Source organism: Melozone crissalis, unplaced genomic scaffold, assembly GCF_028551555.1.
Source record: "Melozone crissalis strain CALT ecotype California unplaced genomic scaffold, PUWL_Pcris_2 ptg000254l_1, whole genome shotgun sequence".
Classification (NCBI taxonomy): domain Eukaryota; kingdom Metazoa; phylum Chordata; class Aves; order Passeriformes; family Passerellidae; genus Melozone; species Melozone crissalis.
Window position 1 is genome coordinate 454,957 of NW_026536012.1, and position 20,905 is coordinate 475,861.

Sequence of the window (20,905 nt, forward strand, 5' to 3'; positions counted from 1 at the left end):
GTTGAACAATTGAAGACAAACAAGGATCCCTGATTTTAAATCTGCAGGCAGGAAGTTTTTATTCTCAACAATAGCCTCTTTTAACATCAGCTGAAAGTTTATTCTGGGAGAAGGAAGGATTAAGCTGAACATCTGTAGCACTCTAAGAAAGAAAAGTCAGCCCAAGGGGTAACAATTGCTTGATTTTTTCATGTCCATGTTTTTACATGAAATCCAGAAATCAAGTACACTTGGACAAAAGAAGGGGAAAGGAGCAAACACACAAGGGAAGGTGTGCAGTGTGCAGCCTGGGTGAAGAACAAAACTCTGCCTGCCACCCTCTTGGGATTCCCAAAGCAGCTGTGGAAAACTCCACTGGGATTGCTCTGAGGATACCACAGCAATGACCAGGATGGTGTTTCAATCCAGAATCGTTCCGTTTAGGCTAAAAATTCTCGACCATGTAACAGAGCCGGTTGTACACAATGTTACCACATGTAAAAGTGTTGAGGTTACTCTCTGCTCTTTCAGCTTCTTTCACTCTGCTGCAGCTACAAAGTTTAATTTTGCATAAACAGAACCTCTCCACCACCCCCAACTTGTGGTTTAACTGGAAAGGGTACCAAAGGGCGCATTTAAAAAATACCTGATTAACCATTTTGAAGAATCATTGACAAGACTGAACTGCTTGATCTGAGTTAAGCAGCCCCACAAATGCAAAGGGCTGTGGAAGGAGTTTGGGTCACCTGTAAACGGAGGCTGCACCTGTGGGAGCTGGAAGAAGCCCGGGCCAGGTGTCGCTGTTTGTGCTCACGCTCTCTTGAAGAGCCCATGGAATGTGACGGGAATGTTCACCTCCACCTCGGCCCTGGCCACCTCGCTCATGTCTTTGGCGTTGAGGATGAGGAGGAAGGCGGGCTTGGGCCCCGCCCCCGGGCTGATGACGATGCTCAGCACCACCCCTGCAAGGTGAGAACACGCTGGGTGTGGCCCAGGCGGGTGTGGGCTGTGTCTGACCCCGGCTGGGCAAGGCAAGAGCAGCCCTGGCACTCGGGGCACCAGAAATCCCGGGAGAGTCATCCATGCTGAGGGACAGGGACACAGCACAGGCTGCCCAGGGAAGCTGCGGCTGCCCCTGCAAGTGCCCAAGGCCAGGTTCAAGGCTTGGAGCAACCTGGGACAGTAGAAGGTTTCCATGCCCATGGCAGGGGGTGGAACGGGATGAGTTTTAAGGTCCCTCCCAACCCAAAAATTTTATCACCATACTTTTAGTTTTCCCGTGTTTCCTCAGAAATTTCCCACCAGTGTTCATACCAGTCCCATCTCAGCCCTGCAGCCAGCCTGGCACAGCCCTTCCCAATCCCAGTCCCAATCCCAATCCCAGTCCCAATCCCAATCCCAATCCCAGTCTCAATCCCAATCCCAGTCCCAATGCCACCACCCCCAGCATTACCATCATCTTCCTCCAGCGCATCCGGGTGGGAAACGAAGATGGGCTCTGACGGGTACGCATCCGGCTCCTGCCACACCCAGGTCTCCTTGGTTTTCACGTTCAGCTTGCACAGCTAAAGGTGGGGACAGCACACAACCACAGAGCTCAGAAATACTCCTTGCTGTCCCCAAATCGAAGCCATCCCCCGTTGGCTGATATTTACCCTGTCTGGCACAAAGTGGTTCAGCCCCAGCCCGTAGGTGTACGTGTACGGCTTCCCTCCGTACTTCCTGTAGTTGATCTGGGGGAACTCAAAGGCTACAAGGAGAAGTAAATGTGCATAAATGCTGAGGGTTAGGGGGACACGGTGTGCAGGCAGCACGTGGCTGCTGTGGCCCGGGGGAGCCGGGCTGGCATCGTACCGTGCCGTGGCCCTGAGAAAATCACCTCTGGCTCCAGCCAGATGGTCTCGTCACTGCGCAGCGTCGCTGTGGCCGTCGTGTAGGGCAGGGTGACCAGGTTCTTCCCTGTGTCAGCCTGTGACCAAGAGAAATAAATACCCAAGAGATTGCAGAAAAGCTTTGGATTATTTGCACAGAGCTGTAGCAAACAGCACCGAACAGGGAAGGCAGTGACGTGTGGCAGAGCCTCAGGAGTGGCAGGAGGCGACTGCTGCCGTGTGCTTGGCAGTGCTGCAAGAACTGTCCTGATCCTCAGCCTAAACACAGCTTCCCTCCCTGCTGGAGGCATTCAGGGGTTTCATTAAGCACTGCCACGTGGGCTTGCACTTCTCACTTGATCCACAGCCCAGTGAGCTCCGTGAGAGGCTCTGCTGACCGGTCCCCTGCAGCCCTTGGCCCACCCAGCAGCCACCATGAGCAGGGTCATGGAAAGGAACCCAGCAGCTGCCAGCCAGAGAGCTCTGTCTGTGCCAGGCTGGCAGCTCCAGGGACCTCACACCGAGGGCTGGAGGATTTAACCACAAGTGCTTGGGCTGTGGCTGCTCCCTTCTGTGCTTTGAGCAGATCCAGTATTAACTGCTCTGCTGTGAACGGTAACACATGGAGTCATCAAAGAGTTTGGGTTGGAAGGGACCATAAAGCTCAGCTCATTTTCCTTGCTATGGGCAGGGACACCTTCCACTAGACCAGTTACTCAGAGCTCCATCCAGCCCAACCTTGGACACTTCCAGGGGATGGAGCAGCCACAATCTCTCTTGGGCAGCCATATAAATAAACTAGAAAAACATCGATCAGCTAAAGGAAATACAAAGTTTCTCTGAAGGCCCATACTTCAGGTTTTCTCTCTTGATGAAAAGGTTGAATTTGAAGCAAGTGGGGCAGGAGCCTGGCAGGGAGAGGAGCAGCCTGCAGTACCTTGTCGATGCTCAGGGGCAGGACGTATCTGCGGGCCTCGGGCTGCGGCGCCTTCTCCGCCTGCCGCTTCACCTCGTCCCAGTTGGCCCGAAGGTTGGCCAGGTACAGGTAGTTGTAGACAAACTCAAACCTGCACCAAACGGACAAACACAGCTGGCCTTTGCAGGTGTGGGGGAAGTGTAGGTGGGTTTTGCCAAAAATTCATAGAAGCCTAGAATGGTTTGGGTTGGAGGGTTCTTATGATTATCTCGTCCCATCCCCTGCCATGGGCAGGGAGACCTTCCACTGTCCCAGAGTGCTCCAAGCCCTGTCCAACCTGGCCTTGGACACTGTCAGGGATGGGAAAAAACAGAGTGACAGAAGCCCCAGTCCAGCTCCTCAGCAGAGCTGAGCCCCTGTCACAAAAACCCAGCAACTGCTGGTGTTCAGCACAGGCACGGGAAGGGGCTTGGAGCAACCTTGCTCATGCTGGGGGTTGGACCAAGATGAGTTTATGGTCCCTTCCAACCCAAAGCAGTCTGGAATTCTATGATTCTGTGCCAGGATCAGCTGAGCTCAGGGTATCCTGGGTATGCAGCCAACACAGGGCTGAGCTTCATCATTTCAGTGCCACATTTCTGTGTTTACATGAAGAGCAGCATTCAAGCCTCACACACACCCTGCTCATTGCAGCCCCAGGAGCCAGAATAGCATCAACCCTTCACCAGTCACTAACATTTCTTAAAGATAAAAGTAAATAACAGATAAAAGTATGTTTTTCCTGGAAAATGAGCATCAAGCAGGCTCCCTGCACCTCTGGAGAGCTCAGTGCTGTGTAGTCTACATGTCACCACGTGTTAGATGTTCAATGGGTTGGTGGAAGTGCCGGAGGCCCCAGCAGGGATGTGCCAGGGCAGGGAGGGGTGTGTGTGGTGCAAGGGGCAGTGGTGGTGCCCAGGGAGCCTTGGCCTCACCCCTTCCAGGTGCACAGGTCCACGATCAGGAACCCGTTGTCCTCGTAGGTGTTGATGTGGTGGAAGAGGTTGAAGGCCGAGGTGCGGTACTTGAGGTTGAGGAGCCTGCCTTTCTTCTTCTCTGCCACGTGAAGCCACACCTGCAAAGCACACAGCAGCTGGGCCTAGGCTCAGGGAAATGAAGGTGAAGCCGAGGGACCCCCGGAGCCAGGTCTGGCTGCCCAGTCCAGCCCAGTTTGGGATGAGCCCATGCTTACCCCCATGGTCTCGTTGGACTCGAAGCAATCCATGTAGTTGGCTCCCCAGAGGCTCCAGGAGGAGAGGAACTTGAGCAGGTTGATTTTCACCGGTGTCTCCACAAACACGATGTAGTTTGGGGTCAGCCCAAAGCTGTGGGGGAAGGCAGGGGAGCACATCAGGCTCACTGGGGTCAGTTTGGACAAAAACCGTGGAGCTGCTCAAACACGTGGATCATTGCTCCAAGTGACCCTGATTTTGGTCAATCACCTAATTTTCATTGCTGAATACATGTGAAAACTAGTCCCTGGTTGCAGCTGACCTGCTGACCCCATGGAATGTTACCTGTGGACATAGGAGGGCTTGAACCTGTCACTGCAGGGGAACTGCACCACCACCTCCGACTTGTTCATGGGGTCTTCCTTGTCTGGAATGGGACAGGTGAGAGGTTATGGAGGTCTCACCCACACGTGGGCTGCACTTACAGCCTCTACCCAGCAAATTCCTGCCTTTAACACAAAATTCGTCATTAAAACGCCACCTGGAAGTGACTTAAATACAGCATTAAAAAAATAAAAATTAAAGGAGCTTAGAAAAAGCCTAACTGGATAACAAAGTTCATTTAAAGGACAAAGAAATTATTCATAAGGGAAAAGTTTCCCAGCTGGCTCTGAGGTGGGATTGACTGACCTGCCTGCAGAGGGGGAATCCGGATGATGTTGTAGGCCAGGGCAAAGTTTTTCCCAAAGCAATTGCCAATGTTGTAAACAGTGCCATCATTCTCAATGTGGGGATGAGCTGTTGCCCCATTGACAGACACATATTTACAGAGATCCACCTGGAGAACAGCGGAGACAGAGTCAGGAGTGAGGTGGGAAGGCACAAGCTCTGCAGGGTGTTGTGAGTCAATGCATCCTTGCTCTGCATGTGGGAAATTCCTCTCAAAGTCTGCAACTGAGCTCTGATTTGCAAACTCCAACCACAAGTTGAAGATGCTGCAGGGGCTGGAGCCGCTCTGCCATGGGAGGGCTGGGGGTGTTCAGCCTGGAGAGGAGAAGGTTCAGGGGGGACCCTCCCAGTGCCTAAAGGGGCTCCAGGAGAGCTGGGGAGGGACTGGGGACAAGGCATGGAGGGACAGGAGGGCAGAGTTAGGTGGATATTGGGAAGAACGTCTGTGAGGGTGGACAGGCCCTGGCACAGGTGCCCAGAGCAGCTGAGGCTGCCCCTGGATGCCTGGCAGTGTCCAAGGCCAGGCTGGACACTTGGGGACAGTGGAAGATGTTCTTGGTGGCACTGGATGGCTTTAAGAACCCTGCCAACCCAACCCATTCTGTGACTCCATGACTTTCATTTCAGTTTTCCTTCTCCACTCCTCTGTCCTCCCAGGACAAAGACTCACCTGCTTGATGGTCTCCAGGGTGTCTGGGTTAATCCTGGTGATGAAGTTGGTCTCAGTGCAGGCATAGTAATCCTCACCCACAGGGTAGACATTCACCAGGGCGTTATCCGTCACCTCCACACCTTTGAAGTAGGAGAAAAACCTGAGCAGAGAAAACCAACAGGCAGTCAGGGGCTCCTGGGAAGCAGAAACTCCATGGGACATCCCAGCAGCGTGTGCACCACCCGAGGGACCTGGAGAAGATGTTCTTGCAGGGGTCTGGGTAGGCGTAGGTGCCAAACTCCGTTATCACGATCCTCTTCTCCGTCATGGCTCGCACGTAGGCGTCGGTCCGGACAAACCTGGGGCCAGGAGGGAAACTGTTACACGGGACACCAGGCTGTGCAATTAATGCAGACATTGCTTTGATGACCCCTGGGAGAGCTCTGGCACAACCTCACATTGCACCTGGAGCTCTCCACAAGCTCTCATTGCAGCTGGAGCTCTCCACAAGCTCACATTGCAGCTGGAGCTCTCCACAAGCTCACATTGCAGCTGGAGCTCTCCACAAGCTCTCATTGCACCTGGAGCTCTCCACAAGCTCTCATTGCAGCTGGAGCTCTCCACAAGCTCTCATTGCAGCTGGAGCTCTCCACAAGCTCTCATTGCAGCTGGAGCTCTCCACAAGCTCACATTGCAGCTGGAGCTCTCCACAAGCTCTCATTGCACCTGGAGCTCTCCACAAGCTCACATTGCACCTGGAGCTCTCCACAACCTCACATTGCACCTGGAGCTCTCCACAAGCTCACATTGCACCTGGAGCTCTCCACAAGCTCTCATTGCAGCTGGAGCTCTCCACAAGCTCACATTGCAGCTGGAGCTCTCCACAACCTCACATTGCAGCTGGAGCTGGGTTAATGATATCACTGCTAGAGCTCTTCCAATAACCACATGGACTCGAAATAACCAGGATCTCCCACAGGCACAGCCTGTTCCCAGCATTTCAGACAAGCAAATGCTTCCTTATTTATTCCTTTTGCTTGGAAAACTGGCTCGTACCTTCGGTGGTAGGTGACGTGCCCCTCCTTGAAGTCGAACTTGTGCAGCAGTGCCTGGCCATCAAAGAGGTGGTAGAAGGGCTCTGAGCCCACCTCAAACAAGCCAGGACCACATCTCAGGAGGCTTCCTCGCAGCCAGGTGGGAATCCTGCCTGTGGGAGACCCAGCGTTGGGATGGGCACAGCAGATCAGACCAAGCAATTTTTATTGTGATGGCAAGAAAATCAAAACTTCACTTTCTAATTAAACTTAGTGTTTAAACACATGAGCTCTGCAAGCTCTGATTTCTTCACACCTGCTGTGGACCAAGACATTCAGTATTGTCTAAAGAGCTCCCCACCCAATCTGACCTTTCTCTACCCCAAATCACCAGCCCTGTGAGCTCCTTCACATCCAGCCCATAAAGCCCTGGCAGCCCCAGAGCTGTGGGAGCAAAGGAGAGCAGGAGATGAGGCCCCAGACCAACCTGTGACGTGGGCAGTCACTGGAGAGGACAGCTCCTCCACTGTCTCAAAGAGCTTCTTGTAGCCTCCAGCAGGATGCTCCACCCTGGAAGGGCACAGCTGGGTGAGCCCGGAGCAAGGGCACAGCTGGGAGCCCTCCCAGGGAGGGATGGATCTTTCTGCACTGGATGATCCATGGCTTGCAAAGAACTTGGGGGAGGAAGGAAGGAGAAGCACCTTTCCATGGGGAAAGGCTCTGAGGCTCCAGACAGCTGCTGAGAACTGCCCTGAGCGTGAGGAGGGACAGGGACACTGAGGGGACAGCCCATGCTGCAGCCCAACAAACCAGGACACCCAAATCACCAGAAAGCAAAATCCAGCTTGTATCTCCCAGCTCTTGGAAAAGCCTTTTTTTATTTTTTCTTTTTTGCCTTTTTTTTTTTTTTTTCTTTTCTGAAACAAAGAATTATTTGTTGGGTTCCAATTTTATCTGCTGCAAAGCCCATGAAGACACACCAGGCACAGGCTGGTGAACTCTGCCCAGAGCAGCTGTGGCTGCCCCTGGATCCCTGGCAGTGCCCAAGGCCAGGCTGGACAAGGCTTGGAGCACCTGGAACAGTGGAAGATGATCCTGCCATGGCAAAAGTGGCTTTAAGGTCCTCCCAACCCAAACCATTCCAGGATTCCATTATTCTGCTCCAAGTCCTGGTCAATCCTCTGGAACCTGGAGGTGAGCCTGTTTCCCCAAACCAGAACCCCACCTTGGCACAGGATGTGAGATGGAGACATGGAGACCTCCCCACCTCTCCTCCCCTCCAAACCCTGCTGCCCCCAGCCCCAGCCAGTGCTCCACGTGGGATGTGCTCCCACAGAGAGGAGCCTCGGGGATACTCACTGGCTGTACATCCTCCCTGACGAAGGGCCCGAGGCTCCGGAGCCAAGCAGGGAGCCAGAGCTGGGCTGGGTATTTATGGGGTGCTGAGCCCTGCCCAGGGCAGCCCCATCCCAAAACAGCCCCCACCAATGAGAGCACCCCGGGAACAGAGCCGGCTTTCAGCTCCAAAATCCTCCCCGGGCTTTGGGAGCTTTTGTCCTGCTGGGCACACAAAAAGGGGCTTTCACGGTTTTCCTGAGACCTAAATTCTTCCCAAGCAGAAGTGATTACAAAGAAGCAAAGCCCAGGGAGGAGTGCACGGAGCGCTGGAGCCGTGCCGGGCGCTGGCAGCGGCCCCTGGCTCTGCAGGGACCATCCCGGCTCGGCAGGGACCATCCCGGCTCCTCCAGAGCCTCCCCGGAGTGTGTGACACCAGAGACACCGGGGGAGGAGAGAGTGCCAGAGGCAAACATCAAGGAATCCCCTGAGCTGGAGGGAGCCACAGCGATCAGTGATCCTGGCCCTGCACAGACACCCCAACAATCCCATCTGAGCGCTCTCTGAACCCTCCTGGAGCTGCTCTGGCAGCCTCGGGGCCGTGCCCAGTCCCTGGGGAGCCTGGGCAGTGCCAGCACCCTCTGGATGAGAAACATTCCCAAAATCCAACCCAAACCTCCCCTGGCCCAGCTCCAGCCATTCCCTGTCCTGTCACAGGGAGCAGAGATTGGAGCTGTCCCTCAGTCTCCTCCAGACTCATCACCAGGAACCACCTCTTGTAAGAATGGTTTATTTTTTAATTCATTTATTAAAATAGTTATGAAAACAACATTTATGAAAACAACAGTGCTGTAAAGAGCAATTTCAAAGATGAACAAGGTCCCAGTTTCCTGCTGTCCCCACAGGCAGAGGATGAAGGTGTTTTATCACCACATACATTCAGGTGCTGCTTCCATATAGAAACAGCTCCAGGGACCCAAACTGGGATGAAGGGACAGAAGGAGACATTAAACATCCCCTGCTCCATTAATGCCACAACCAGCACATGAGGGTTGGCTCTTTCCCTGGGGTTTTGCTTGTTCCCTTTCAAGGCAGCGTTTCCACTTGGACAAGGGCTCATTTAAGGCTTCTTACAGAAAAACCAGGATACTGCACTGAGATCGTGATTAAGGCCTCCCATTAACTCTTTCTACTGAAGAACCATAATTATAATTTCTCTTTTTATTCCCATTTTGGCTAAGGTCTGTCAAAACCTTAGAAGGGAACATTAAATAACCTGGATCAAGAACTGGGAGTAATGAGGGCAGGCCTTTGAAAGCCAAATCCTGGAAATGTGAGCTTCTCACCCAATAAGTTACTTAACTGGAACACTACATAAACAAAGCATTTATGCAACATGGCATGGGGTAGGAAGCCCTGGAAGCAAGTTCAGGCAGGTGCTGAGTGCTGGAGGCTGGTTACAGATGTTCCAGGGCAGGAACAGCTGCCCCTGCCCTGAAAGCACAAAGTTACCCTCAGGACATAAGGCATCATTAATACAGGGTAAAATGAGGCTCATTCGGGTTTCTCATTTACAAAATCTTTCCAAAAAAAAGGAGAAAAATGGTATTTTTGGGGAGAGAACTGACAGGCTCAGGATCACAGCTGTACCAAGGAATTCTGGCTGGGAGAGTGGGCAGGCCCTGGCATAGGTGCCCAGAGCAGCTGTGGCTGCCCCTGGATCCCTGGCAGTGCCCGAGGCCAGGCTGGACACTGGGGCTGGGACAGTGGGAGGTGTCCCTGCCATGGCAGGGTGGCACTGGGTGGGATTTAAGGTCCCTCCCAACCCAAACCAGTCTGGGATTTCAGAGCCATGCAGTAGATTATTATTATTAATTATACTTTCCCAAAAATTCCTGCAGATTTCAACTCCTGTGGGGGAACCTTTATCTTATCATAATTATTAGGTAAATCCCTAACTCTGGGAAAAATAGGGAAAATTAGTATATTCTGTTCTCACTTCATGGATCATCCATCACTCCTATTTTGAGAATCTCACCAACAGATCCAAAATGAATTTTCCATGAAAATGCAGAAATACACTTCAAGTCTTTTAATATAAATAAATATCAAAAAGCTGATGAGGGTTTTACAGATGATATGAACAGAAGCATTTATGGAGTGTGAACAGAAGCATTTATGGAGTGAGATAATCATTTATTTATGGTGAACTGGCTCTCCTGGTTCTGAACTCATAGAAGCTCCTTTGTTTAAAGACAAACATTTTGAGAATAGAAAAGGCACTTAGTCACAACACACACATGTAAAACCTACAATAAATGGCACAAATTCCTGACAGACATTTAAAGGTTATAACAAGAGGCACATCATTAGTTTCCCATTAAAAATATATATAAATTCTTGGTTAACAACAGCTTTATGTGTATTTTTACATTTTCCTACTCCGATATATTGTAGTAATTTGTAAACAGATAAATATTTTTCTTTTAGAAGTTATTCCAAAGTATCTGCACCAAAAAAGGTGTTTTGGCACCTTCCAGCACAGTGTCCATGTAAACATTTCCTCCTTCCACAGCACAGCAAGCACCAAACTCCTGCAGCAATTCCTCTGGTGAATCCCTCAGACTCCAGGCAGGGAGAGGTGGCTCAGGAGGGTGAAATCAGTACCTGAGGCTGCGGAATTTGGGTTTCCTGAGGCTCAGCATGGGCTGCTTGAGGGTGGGTTTGTTCTCCAGGAGCTGCGCTTCCGACTCCGTCCTTGGGAACCTGCTCCCGTAGATCTGGGGGTATTCCTTCTGGAACTGCAGCACACACAGCAGCCAGGGTGAGAAAACCCCAGAGGAAACCCCACAACAGCTCCAGCTGTGCCCAGCACACCCTGTGCCTGCAGAGCTGCCTCCCAGGAACGCCTTGGATAAACTCCCTTGCCCAACAGGGAGCCAAGGCTTCTCCCAGGAAAGCTTACCACCGATTCCATGGAAATGAAAGCACCTGGAACCAGAGCAGTGATTTGGACACTGTGCCTGTTTCCCTTGCAAGGCCTCAGGGAGGGATGAAAAACTGTAACTACATCTGGACATGAGCCAAACCTTCCCACGGCATCCAAACCACTTTCGTAACTTCTGGTGTTGACACAATTGGGACCTTACTCTCTAGAAAGTGCCGTGAATTTGGCTCTTCCCAAGAATTCCCAACACTTCCCATCAAGCAGAATGTGTCCAGCAGGCCCAGGGCAGTGCTCATCCCTGTGCTGGCACTGCTGAGGCACCTCCAGTACTGGGACCATTTATCAACTACAATTCACCATTCTTCTTTAGATTCAGAAGTTTTGATGAACCAAACCAGACTCACTTTTAGAGGCCCACAACGTTTCCACAACACACATGAAGTCAGAGCTGCAGGAGGGGCACCAAAGCCGAGTGTGGCTGTCCTAAAAAGCTGCTTGTTCAAAGGGGAGTCACAAGACTCGCTTAGGAGATTCCAGGACAAGTACAAAACTACTCCATTGGGCAGGAAGACTTGCCAAAAGAAAGAAAAACCCTCCAGGATTAAATCCTGCTAGAACTGCTGTGTTTTAGCCTTACTATTAGGCAAGTGTTGGTAGGCCAGAGAAGTGCAAGATAATCTTGAGCACTGTAAATGTTACAAAACACAAAGCCAAGGCCACCAAAAGAATGTTTCAGGATCCTCAACAGAGAGAGTCTGGTCTTCTAAGGCCAAAAATCATTGCTTTTAACCCCTATTGAATTTAACCCCACCTCTGGCATGTTAATGGTGACTTGGATGGCCAGTGCAGCACAGGAATCCAGGCTGCAGTTCCACAGGAATCACTGAATGGAGAGCAGGAGCTCCAGCAGAACCATTTGTCCTGGTTTTACACCATTGTTTGAACACTGCTGCCAGTCAAAGGCTGCATTATTATGGAGTGGTTTGGGCTGGAAGGGACCTTAAATCCCACCCAGTGCCACCCCTGCCATGGCAGGGACACCTCCCACTGTCCCAGGTGCTCCAGCCCCAGTGTCCAACCTGGCCTTGGGCACTGCCAGGGATCCAGGGTGGGCACTGTGCCAGGGCCTGCCCACCCTGCCAGGGACAATTCCCATTTCCCAATCTCCCATCCATCCCTGGAAGCCATTCCCTGTGTGCTGTCCCTCCATCCCTGTCCCCAGTCCCTCTGCAGCTCTCCTGGAGCCCCTTCAGGCCCTGCCAGGGGCTCTGAGCTCTCCCTGGATCCTTCTCCTCTCCAGGGGAGCACCCCCAGGTGTCCCAGCCTGGCTCCAGAGGATGCAGCATTAAAAACCATCTTTAAAATCCCAAGCAGAGCACATGAAGCACTCACAGCTCTGGAGCACAAACATTTCTCAGCACATTCTGCTCCTCTCCTGCCCCAGGCTCCGGTGCCTGAGCCCTTCCCTCACAAAGGCACTGCACAAGCAGATGAAATAACCTCACCTGTTTTAACTTTTTCTTTTTCTCCTTCACAGAGAGGTTTTTATCCTTGATGATGTTCTCCAGGAGCTCTGCCACTGCAGCCTGTGAGGTGGAGACCTTTTGTTCTTCAAACTCCTGAGGAGTGATTTGTTTGCAGTAGGAATACGTTGGCAAGATGGCACAAATTTCTTCTTTTTCCTGTTTGCACTGGAAGAAAAAAGGGCTCTGCATGCACTCAACTGATTCTGTACTGTTGAAGTACCTAATAAACACCCGCACCCACCCACAAGCTGCAAAACATTGTAATTAACATCTACACATTCAAAATGTCCTGGGGTTGTTTGAATTTTCCCAACTTCAGAAGAAGCAATTAAGAAATGAATCTGCACTGCTCTCACGGCACCAACCTGAGCCTTCCTCATGTACTCGAGGTGATCCTGCACAGCAAGCTGCAGGTAAGCTGGGACCTGGAGTATTTCCTGCTGATGGTCCATCAGGAAGGACAGCAGGCGTGTGGAGAGCAGCTCATCCAGGTCCTCCTCCTCTGCACAGCGCAGGACACAGCGGGAGAACGTCTGGATCAGCTGCAAGAGTTCAGCACAGCTGCAGTGGAGAAAGCTGGGGGATGATTTCCCTCCTCTCCGCTCCACAGTGGCTCAAATCCCCCTGTACCAACTTCCAAGTAGGGTCACACAAGGAGGAAAAGTCATCATTGTTCCCTCAGCTGAATTAAAGTCATTTCTTTGGAATTGAACAGCACTTTCAATTAAAAATACATTTTGTAAAAGGTGGTAGCAGAGAAAGGCTTAACCTATAGAAAACTGAACATCTTGACAGGACTGTAGAATAGGTTCCTGGAATGGTTTGGGTTGGAGCAGGAACACCTCCCACTGTCCCAGCTGCTCCCAGCCCTGTCCAGCCTGGCCTTGGGCACTGCCAGGGATCCAGGGACAGCCACAGCTGCTCTGGGCACCTGTGCCAGGGCATCACCACCCTCTAAATAAAGAATTTCTTCCTACTTCTAACCCAAACCTAAATCCTCAATTGGAGGAGACAAGTGAGGTGATTAAAACCTGCAAAGCCAACCTAATGCACACCAGGATTAAACTGGAGTGAGATGGGCTTTAAGGTCCCTCCCAACCCAAACCAGTCAGGGATTCCAAAGAGCAGCAGGGTGGGAAATCAGGCTGAGGAATCTCTGCATCCCTCTAAGAAGAGTTTTCCTGCCCTTACCAGGGACCTGGTGCCCATGGCATCGTGCAGCCGCGGCATGTCGACGTTGCCACTGATCCTGTTCATCATCCTGAGCAGCAGCTGCAGCTTCCTGCGCCTCGCCGGGGGCAGCAGCAGGCAGCAGATCTGCAGGGCCTCCACTGCAACCCTCTCCAGGTGAGGCTGCAGCAGATCTACAAGTCAACCACAAAGACAGCTGGCATTAAGATCTGAACCAGCTTCCAGCATGTTTCTACCTCAGTATCACAGATTTCCTATTTTTCAGTGTGATTATTTCTGTTCCAGAGAAATCAGCTGTAACACAGAGAATGTACAGGCCTTTGTTTGTGTGGTCATCTTCAACTTCCTCCATTATGGTGCACTTAGGACCACAATACAATTAAGGAGTGACACTAATTATTCCCAGAAAATACAGATTTACAGAACAGAAAAAGACATCTCCATCAGGCAGGTTTGTGCAGATTCCCTGTCCCCATCACTCACCTGAGCAGAAAGGCCAATCACTGACACATTGAGCTCCTACTCCAAAGTTACTACACACAGTTAGCAGAGCTACAGCAGCTTAAACAATAATGCCAGCAGATTTCCTGTAAAACCCCACAGACGCATGCTCTGTGCCTATCCCAGCAGAGTGGCAGAGGTGAGGGAAGCAGGGTTAGTGAGGCCACAGCACAAGGCAGTAGAGCATGCTGCAGAGCCCTTACTTGTGGCAGGCAGCACACAGGGGGAGGGGGGGGCAGAGCGTGCTGCCAGCTCGGTGCTGCTCCTGCAGAGCCTCCTTTGGACGCTGATGGCCGTGCCCTGCCCCCGGGGCTGCACTGTGATCTCAGCGCTGGGCCTGTTGATGGCACTGCAGCTCCCGGAGCTCCTCCTGCCCAGCAGGCTCAGGGGGGGCCCCCGGCTGCCGCCCCGCAGCTGCTCGGCCCAGGGACACGGGCCAGGCGCTCTCCCGAGGCCCTGGGCCGGGCCTGAGCTGCCCCAGCCCAGCTCCAGCACCGAGGCCCCTCTGTGCTCCTCCAGCAGCTCTCCACTGCTCGTGCTGGTGCTCACACCTGCCCCGAGGGGAGCACGTCCTCCTTTATCACACACACTTGAAGCAGCAGCTCCAATTCTCTCCAAGGAGTAACACCTTGTCCTAAACGCTCCAGGTGGCTCTTGGGCATTCCCGGGTCCTGCAAGGTTCTGGCAGCTCCCTCCTATCAGGCTCCCAGCACTCCCTTGTGGCAGTTTGTGCTGCTGCCATTTCTGTCCGTGCTGCTTTTGGGCTCTCAGCTCCTCTGAGGAAAACCTCCTGGAAGCTTCTCCTTTCTCCTTCTTGTCAGACTCTTTGAGGAGCAGGCTTAGGAGAAGACACTCAGTGGACTTGAAAGAGTTCAAGTGAGGAGGTTTTGAAGGCTGAGGGTCACATTTCTCCTCTTGGACAGAACGATTTCCACTGCCCAGATCAGGAATTTGGATGTAGCCACACAAAACTATCAGGGAATGAAAGAGATGTTAAAGGTGCAAGTGGTGTGAAAATGAACCAGTTCAGAGAGCTGCTAACTGGGCAGACAGACAACAAAGTCAAGATATTAATTAAGATATTAATTAAGAAGACTTTAGCTCAGTTCCAAAGCAATTTAACAAGGCCATTGCATCCAGCATGCAAGAACAAAGACGGGTAACACTGCAATAGTGAGGAGCAGGCAGAACAAGCACACCTTCTGAAGTTCTTGTTATTGAATATTTAGAATGTGAGCTGAAACAGCAATTGAAATGGGAAATCATGAGGCAGAAGTACATTTTAATTAACACTAATACAGAATGGAGCAGTGATGATCCTCCTCAGACCGGAGCTCCCACACACATCAGGAGGCCGAGCTCTGCTTTGAATCACATTTGTGTCCCCCAGCTGATCTGAACTCAGAGCTTCTCTGACTGTTTCTAAACTCATACATACCTAAGATATTAACAAAGAGCTCATAGTATTCAAAAGTAAGCAATGGCTCAGGAAGACTGAGAAAATAATCAGCAACTGTTCTGAATACGTCCCGCTCAAAGCCACTGTAGGTGTCCTGGCTCATGTCCTTGTTCCTGGGCCCTGAAAAGAGGAGAAGAAAGGAAATTCACACCAAAAATCCATAGTCCCTCTAGAAAAGAAATTTCTGAAGATCAGCCTAAATTTATTCTTCTTCCACAAGCAAAGAATCCTATCAGCAATGCACAAATATTGTATTTGGCACAATTTGTAAGCAAAAGCAGTGTAAGAGATTCCAGGCAGCCACTAGAGAGCTGTGCTCAGTTCTGTTCCACACCAAGAAAATAAATAAAGAAAAATTAATCTGTGGTCTTCATAGGTTCCTCAGCAAAATTATAACCCACTCTTAGTATGTGCCTTCATTTCCAAAGCACAGTGATCCCACTTCTCCCACAGGGAGTTCAAGCTCCCTGAGCAAAAGGAAGCTCAGCACATGGATAAAAAAGCTCATTATCTCTGGTCTCATTTGAGAGGCACTCATCTAATTAATTGAGAGCTGATTGTTTACAAAGCAAAGAAAATGGATCTCCCCAGTTTAATATGAAGTGTAGGAAATGTTTTGGTCCAGCTAAAAGCCAAGGACTGGAAAAGCAAAGTCCCTTTCACTCCTGAAAAACTGCACTAGAGGAAACCACCCACAGGTTTCTGAACTGAAACATCACAGCTGATTTCACACACACAAATATTTCCCTTTCAACCCTCAAAAGAGGTTTCTGGAACTCAAAAGCTCTTCAGTGACTTACAGTAGGCCAAGCACTTCATGGCTGACAGCACCCAGTGAGGGAGGTCTTCTGAAATCCAAACAGATAAAAGCATCATTTAGACATGAGCCCAAATAATTAACAACTAATAACAGCTCACATGTATTAAATAACACCTAAAGCACAAAAGATTAAATTTAAAACTGATTTTAAGTACTGCTCCACATATCATTTTGAGAGGATAAAGGGGAGTAATTTCAAGCTGAAGGTGGGCAGGGTTAGATGGGATATTGGGAAGGAATTTTTGGCTGGGATGGAATTTTGGCTGTCCCTGGATCCCTGGCAGTGCCCAGGGCCAGGCTGGAGCAGCCTGGGACAGGGGAAGGTGTCCCTGCCATGGCAGGGGTGGGATGGGATTGAAGGTCCCTGAGCTGTGCTGTGGTTTTGGAAAAGGTGGAAACAGCAGACTGTGAAATGGATGAATTAATATTTATAAATAAAGAGTTTTTAGGCAAATCTAGGGAAATAAATGTCACCTGCTTTGTCCTGCAGGATGACCATGCCGTGTTTGCTGGTGTTGCTCATGTTGTACATGACAAACTCAGGGATGATCTGGGCTGGCTGCAGAACCTCCTCCAGCGAGGGCAGTCCCAAAATGGTCTGCAGACTGGGGAGGAAGAGAGCAAGATTTGCAAGGGATGAAGGAAAACAAGTTCTTTCCATATCCATTCCAAAACTCTGGTGAGCTAAAGTGCTGTTTGGTAACTTCTCACTTCCAGGAGGACAAAGGGGGACACTTTTCCCTGGGACAAACAGCAAGGAAGGGCACCTGAGGTGTTTAAAATAGATTTCAGCCTCTGATCACAAATTCCTTAAATGCAGCAACCCAAAGTTAATAAACAGATTAGAAAACCTGTGTAAACAACAGGAAAAAAATTAAACCCTTCAAAAATTCAAATTAAATTTTAAACGTAGTTTTAACAATTAAAAACAAATGGTGAAAGCTTGCTCGGGCCATTTCCCACTGAAGGAGAAGGTGCTGTGTGTAATTCCTCACTCACTGTATCTGGATGATATTTCTCCATGTTTCTTGCACATATTCCTGTGTTATTTCCCTCCTTTGCTGTGTGCCTTCCTTCTTTTCTTCTGCTACATCAGCTTTTGGTCTTGCTAAGTTTTCCTGAAAATCAGTGGTTTGTACTGTAAGATAAATGAGCTTCTTAAGGCAATTAAAAATTACAGAAAATTGGAATCAGAAGAACAGGGCACTCTGTGGAACATTAAATTCCACATGGGCCAGGGGGTAACCTGCAGCCTCAGCACTGAAATGGAGCACAAAACTAAAAAGAAATGGGGAAAAACTCCTGATCAAACCAAAATCAGCAATTTAAAAGATAAAAACACCTCAAATCCAGATGTATTAATATGTGAATTATTCTCCTTTAGGAGTGGAACCTAAATTCAGAATTTATGCACGCCAATCTCAGCTGAATCAAGGGCCACACTAAAAGATGACCAATTAAATTATTTGTGCCTTTTAGTTGTCCCCCAACAATAAATTAAATTTCAACAAGGCCACACTGTGCAGATCACTTCTAGGACTTCACCTTTCAACCCTCCCAGTACTATAAAATCCTTAGCAGGGATAATTCTGCACTGAGACAAAACAAAGAAAACCCAAAACAAAATAAAAATCCCTCTCCTATAAATTTATTTCTTAATATTTCCAAATTCCTTAAGTCTAAACTATTCTTTCTTAAGGGAAGATGCCACAACAGAGCAGTGTCACTAAATTTTAAAGACCAAGGACAATGCAAGCCAACTGCACTGCTGTGAGGAACAGAAGTTATTACCACAGACTGCAGGAACTCCTGTTTCTTCAAACCCCTTTTGGATGAGCTGGGCAGTTTAAAAAGTTTTCCTTTGTCTCCAGAGAAGTTTTCCAAGTTCTCCCTTGGTGGGCTTGGTAGAGGTTTGACTGGAGAGGTTGGAGGGAATCTGTAATGAACGGGAGAGATGTCAAACACATTCAGAACTGATCTGTAATCAAATAAATGACTTGACAAACAAAACCTCTGACTCCATAGCAGTGTGACTCTGTTAGGAAATATTTTTTTAAGTTTATCGTATGATAAATCAGCTTTAGGCTGTTTTTCCTGATGCCAAAGTCCAGCTGAAGATGTTGGCACAGCCTGAGCCCAGAACGTGAGAAGTGGGGCCATTAATACCTTTGATTTCAGAGTGCTTGGCTCTGCTTCCCACTCAGGCTTTGTGTAAAAGGCCCAAGAGAAGCAAACCCAGCAGGCAGCTCCTACAAAACACCCTGGCTTCACTCCAAAGCACTGGGGTGCAGTTTGAATTCCAGCAAAGACCTGGGATGGACAAAAGCAGGGACACACACAGAAGGGAAGCAAAACACTCAGAGGAGAAAAACTGTGCTGATAATTAACTTGTTACCTAGGATGTTTAACCCAAACAAAGCTCTTTTCGCAAATCTAAGCATCTTAAATTGTGAAAAATGCATGTATTTTATGATTGGCTTTTTCCAAATATTAAAATGAATGTTATATGTGTTGTGTTAGAAAGTAATGTGTGTTAAATGGAGTTTTAGGTTATAAAAATGTTAAAATGGAAACAATGCTATGTATGTTTATCTTTTTTAAAGAGAGGACTCGCAGTGAGATAGCAGCCACAGGACACTTCAGTCTTTCAGAGAAAGAGAATTTATTGCCCCATTATCAGAAGAAATGAACTACTTCTGCCTCGAAGGCACTGTTAGGATTCAGAGGAAGAAGCTGACACTGCCCAGACAGAATCCTGTGTTTGAATGGAATTTATGCACCATGTATGAGGTGTATGAACATGCAACAGGCTGTTGCTTTTAAGGGTTAATCCGCTGTTAACGTGGGTCCTTTTTCGGGCTCTTGCTACCCAGAAAAGGTACCCGGACTGTCTGTAACTCTTTGGTTCTATTGTCTCATATTGTCCTAATCCAAATTATCATGACTCTGATTGTATTACTATTTTTATAACCATTTTATTACTATTAAACATTTAAAACTTTAAAAACAAGTGAATGGCGTTTGTCACGAAACCAAAACTCCCAACTTGCGAGAGCAGGGGATAACTCTGCCTCAGTACCTGTACAGGGCACCGTTGTCCTCCAGGTTCTCAGCGCCCCAGCGGCCCTTGATGTCCTCGATGACGTGGTTTTTGAGGAATTTCCGCAGGAGCTGCACCGTCTGCTGCCGGGTGACGTCGGGCCCGAAGCTGCTGTTGCTGCGGAGCACCTGGTGCAGCCAGTCCGCGGCCTCGGCCGCCGTGAAGCAGCTGCCGTGCGAGCGGAGCCGCTGCCGGTGCCGCCGCACGGGCATCCCGGCCCGGAAGCAGCGCGTCACCTCGTTCCACTGCGGGGACACCGAGCGGCACCGCCGCTTGCAGCCACCGCCGACAACGGCGTGTCGCGACAGCGGGGCGTCAACGTGATGTGACAGAGGGCAGGGCGGGGGAGGTCTCCAGGTACCCCCACGTCGCGAGGGTAGGGATGTCCGTGCGCACCCAACGTCGCGACAGAGCGCAGGGGGATGCCAGGGCACCCACATCGCGACAGAGAGCAGGGGGATGCCACAGCACCCACATATCGTCCTACAGAGTGTCCCTGAGCAGCCAATATCGCGACAGAGCGCAGGGGGTGCCAGGGCACCCACATCGCGACAGAGAGCAGAGGGGTGCCACAGCGCCCACATATCGTCCTACAGGGTGTCCCTGCGCAGCCAATGTCGCGACAAACCGCAGGGGGGTGCCACAGCACCCACATATCGTCCTACAGGGTGTCCCTGCGCACCCAATGTCGCCACAGAGCGCAGGGGGGTGCCGGGGCACCCTCACACCGTCCTACGGGATGGCCCAGGGCGCCCCCGTGTGGCGGCCCCGCGCACCCGCACACCGAGAAAACGGACCCGGGGCAGAAGGCGCCAGGCAGCCACGTGTCGCGACAGCGAGCGGGGGGTGTCCCTGAGCCCCATCACGACAGCAGGCAGGGGGTCCCAGGGCACCCAGGTGTCGCGGCAGCGGGCACGGCGCATCCCCAAGCGCCCCTCTGTCGTGACAGCAGGCCCGAGGGGCAGAGCCACCTCCCGCCCCGCGGCGCTCGCACGGGTGCCACGGGCGCCCCACTCCCCCCGCATCAGCCGCGCCCCCGGCTCCCGCCCGGCCCGGTACCGCCCAGCCCCGCTCGGTGCTCACCAGCCTCGTGGCGCGGTACGGCCCCAGCCCGGGCCCCGGTCCCGGCACGGCCATGGCGGCCCCTCAGGCAGGGAGCGCAGCGCCCCCTGCCGGCCCCGCCGTGCGCGCAACGGCCGTCGCCGCCGCCCCGCCGTTCGAATCCGCCGGCGGCCGCTGATTGGCCGAGACGGGCGCAGGCGGCGCGTGACGCCACTGGGCGGGCCGGGCTGAGGGGACGCTGAGGGCCCGGGGTCGGATCCCGGCCCGAGCACTTTCACCGGCGTTAATTACCTTGCTGTGATTAACAGTGATTACAGAAATTCGTGGACCCCAGTTCGTAACCTAACAGTCATTAACGTGCTGGGACAGCTGGCCCCGCCGCATGTCACAGCTGCTCCTGAGGTGTAGGGGTGGCACTGGCTGGGCTCTGAGGTGCATTGCAACCCAACCCAGTCTGGGATGCTGAGGGATGAGGAGGGCTGGGTAGGAACACCTTCACTTGGCTTTAGTCAGGGTTTAATCCCTCTGTGCTATGAAGGTTATTTTGGCTGTGGCCAGTACAGAATTGTCCT

General features: G+C 51.0%; 2 protein-coding genes across 2 annotated transcripts; both read right to left on the reverse strand.

Annotated features, from left to right (window-relative positions):
- Nucleotides 1-48: 48 nt before the first annotated feature.
- RPE65 (retinoid isomerohydrolase RPE65) lies at nt 49-7,808 on the reverse strand. Its single transcript, XM_054294528.1, has 14 exons — nt 7,752-7,808; nt 6,880-6,962; nt 6,415-6,565; nt 5,610-5,717; nt 5,377-5,518; nt 4,668-4,815; nt 4,323-4,404; nt 3,998-4,130; nt 3,741-3,880; nt 2,788-2,917; nt 1,834-1,948; nt 1,635-1,729; nt 1,433-1,544; nt 49-941 (listed from the first exon to the last, which is right to left on the reverse strand). Exons 1-14 carry the CDS (start codon nt 7,760-7,762, stop codon nt 790-792), a joined length of 1,602 nt encoding a protein of 533 aa, XP_054150503.1. The 5' UTR covers nt 7,763-7,808; the 3' UTR covers nt 49-789.
- Nucleotides 7,809-9,620: 1,812 nt separating this feature from the next.
- Nucleotides 9,621-20,415, reverse strand: DEPDC1 (DEP domain containing 1). The gene is made up of 12 exons (XM_054294554.1): nt 20,355-20,415; nt 19,251-19,516; nt 17,963-18,107; nt 17,171-17,289; nt 16,646-16,776; nt 16,152-16,199; nt 15,331-15,471; nt 14,096-14,863; nt 13,392-13,564; nt 12,566-12,742; nt 12,180-12,365; nt 9,621-10,528 (listed from the first exon to the last, which is right to left on the reverse strand). Exons 1-12 carry the CDS (start codon nt 20,406-20,408, stop codon nt 10,388-10,390), a joined length of 2,349 nt encoding a protein of 782 aa, XP_054150529.1. The 5' UTR covers nt 20,409-20,415; the 3' UTR covers nt 9,621-10,387.
- Nucleotides 20,416-20,905: the final 490 nt, after the last annotated feature.

Bases quoted from the DNA above. Each gene is read 5' to 3' on its own strand.
- DEPDC1 (XM_054294554.1), bottom strand. From the start codon at position 20,408: ATGGCCGTGCCGGGACCGGGGCCCGGGCTGGGGCCGTACCGCGCCACG. The intron at 17,290-17,962 runs GTAATAACTTCT...ACTGATTTTCAG, and splicing joins AGGAGTTCCTGCAGTCTGTG to GAAAACTTAGCAAGACCAAA. The intron at 16,777-17,170 runs GTGAGTGAGGAA...CTTCCTCCCCAG, and splicing joins AGAAATATCATCCAGATACA to TCTGCAGACCATTTTGGGAC.
- RPE65 (XM_054294528.1), bottom strand. The intron at 4,405-4,667 runs GTCAGTCAATCC...GTCCCATTCCAG, and splicing joins GATTCCCCCTCTGCAGGCAG to ACAAGGAAGACCCCATGAAC. The intron at 942-1,432 runs GTAATGCTGGGG...CTCACCTTGCAG, and splicing joins TGCGCTGGAGGAAGATGATG to GGGTGGTGCTGAGCATCGTC.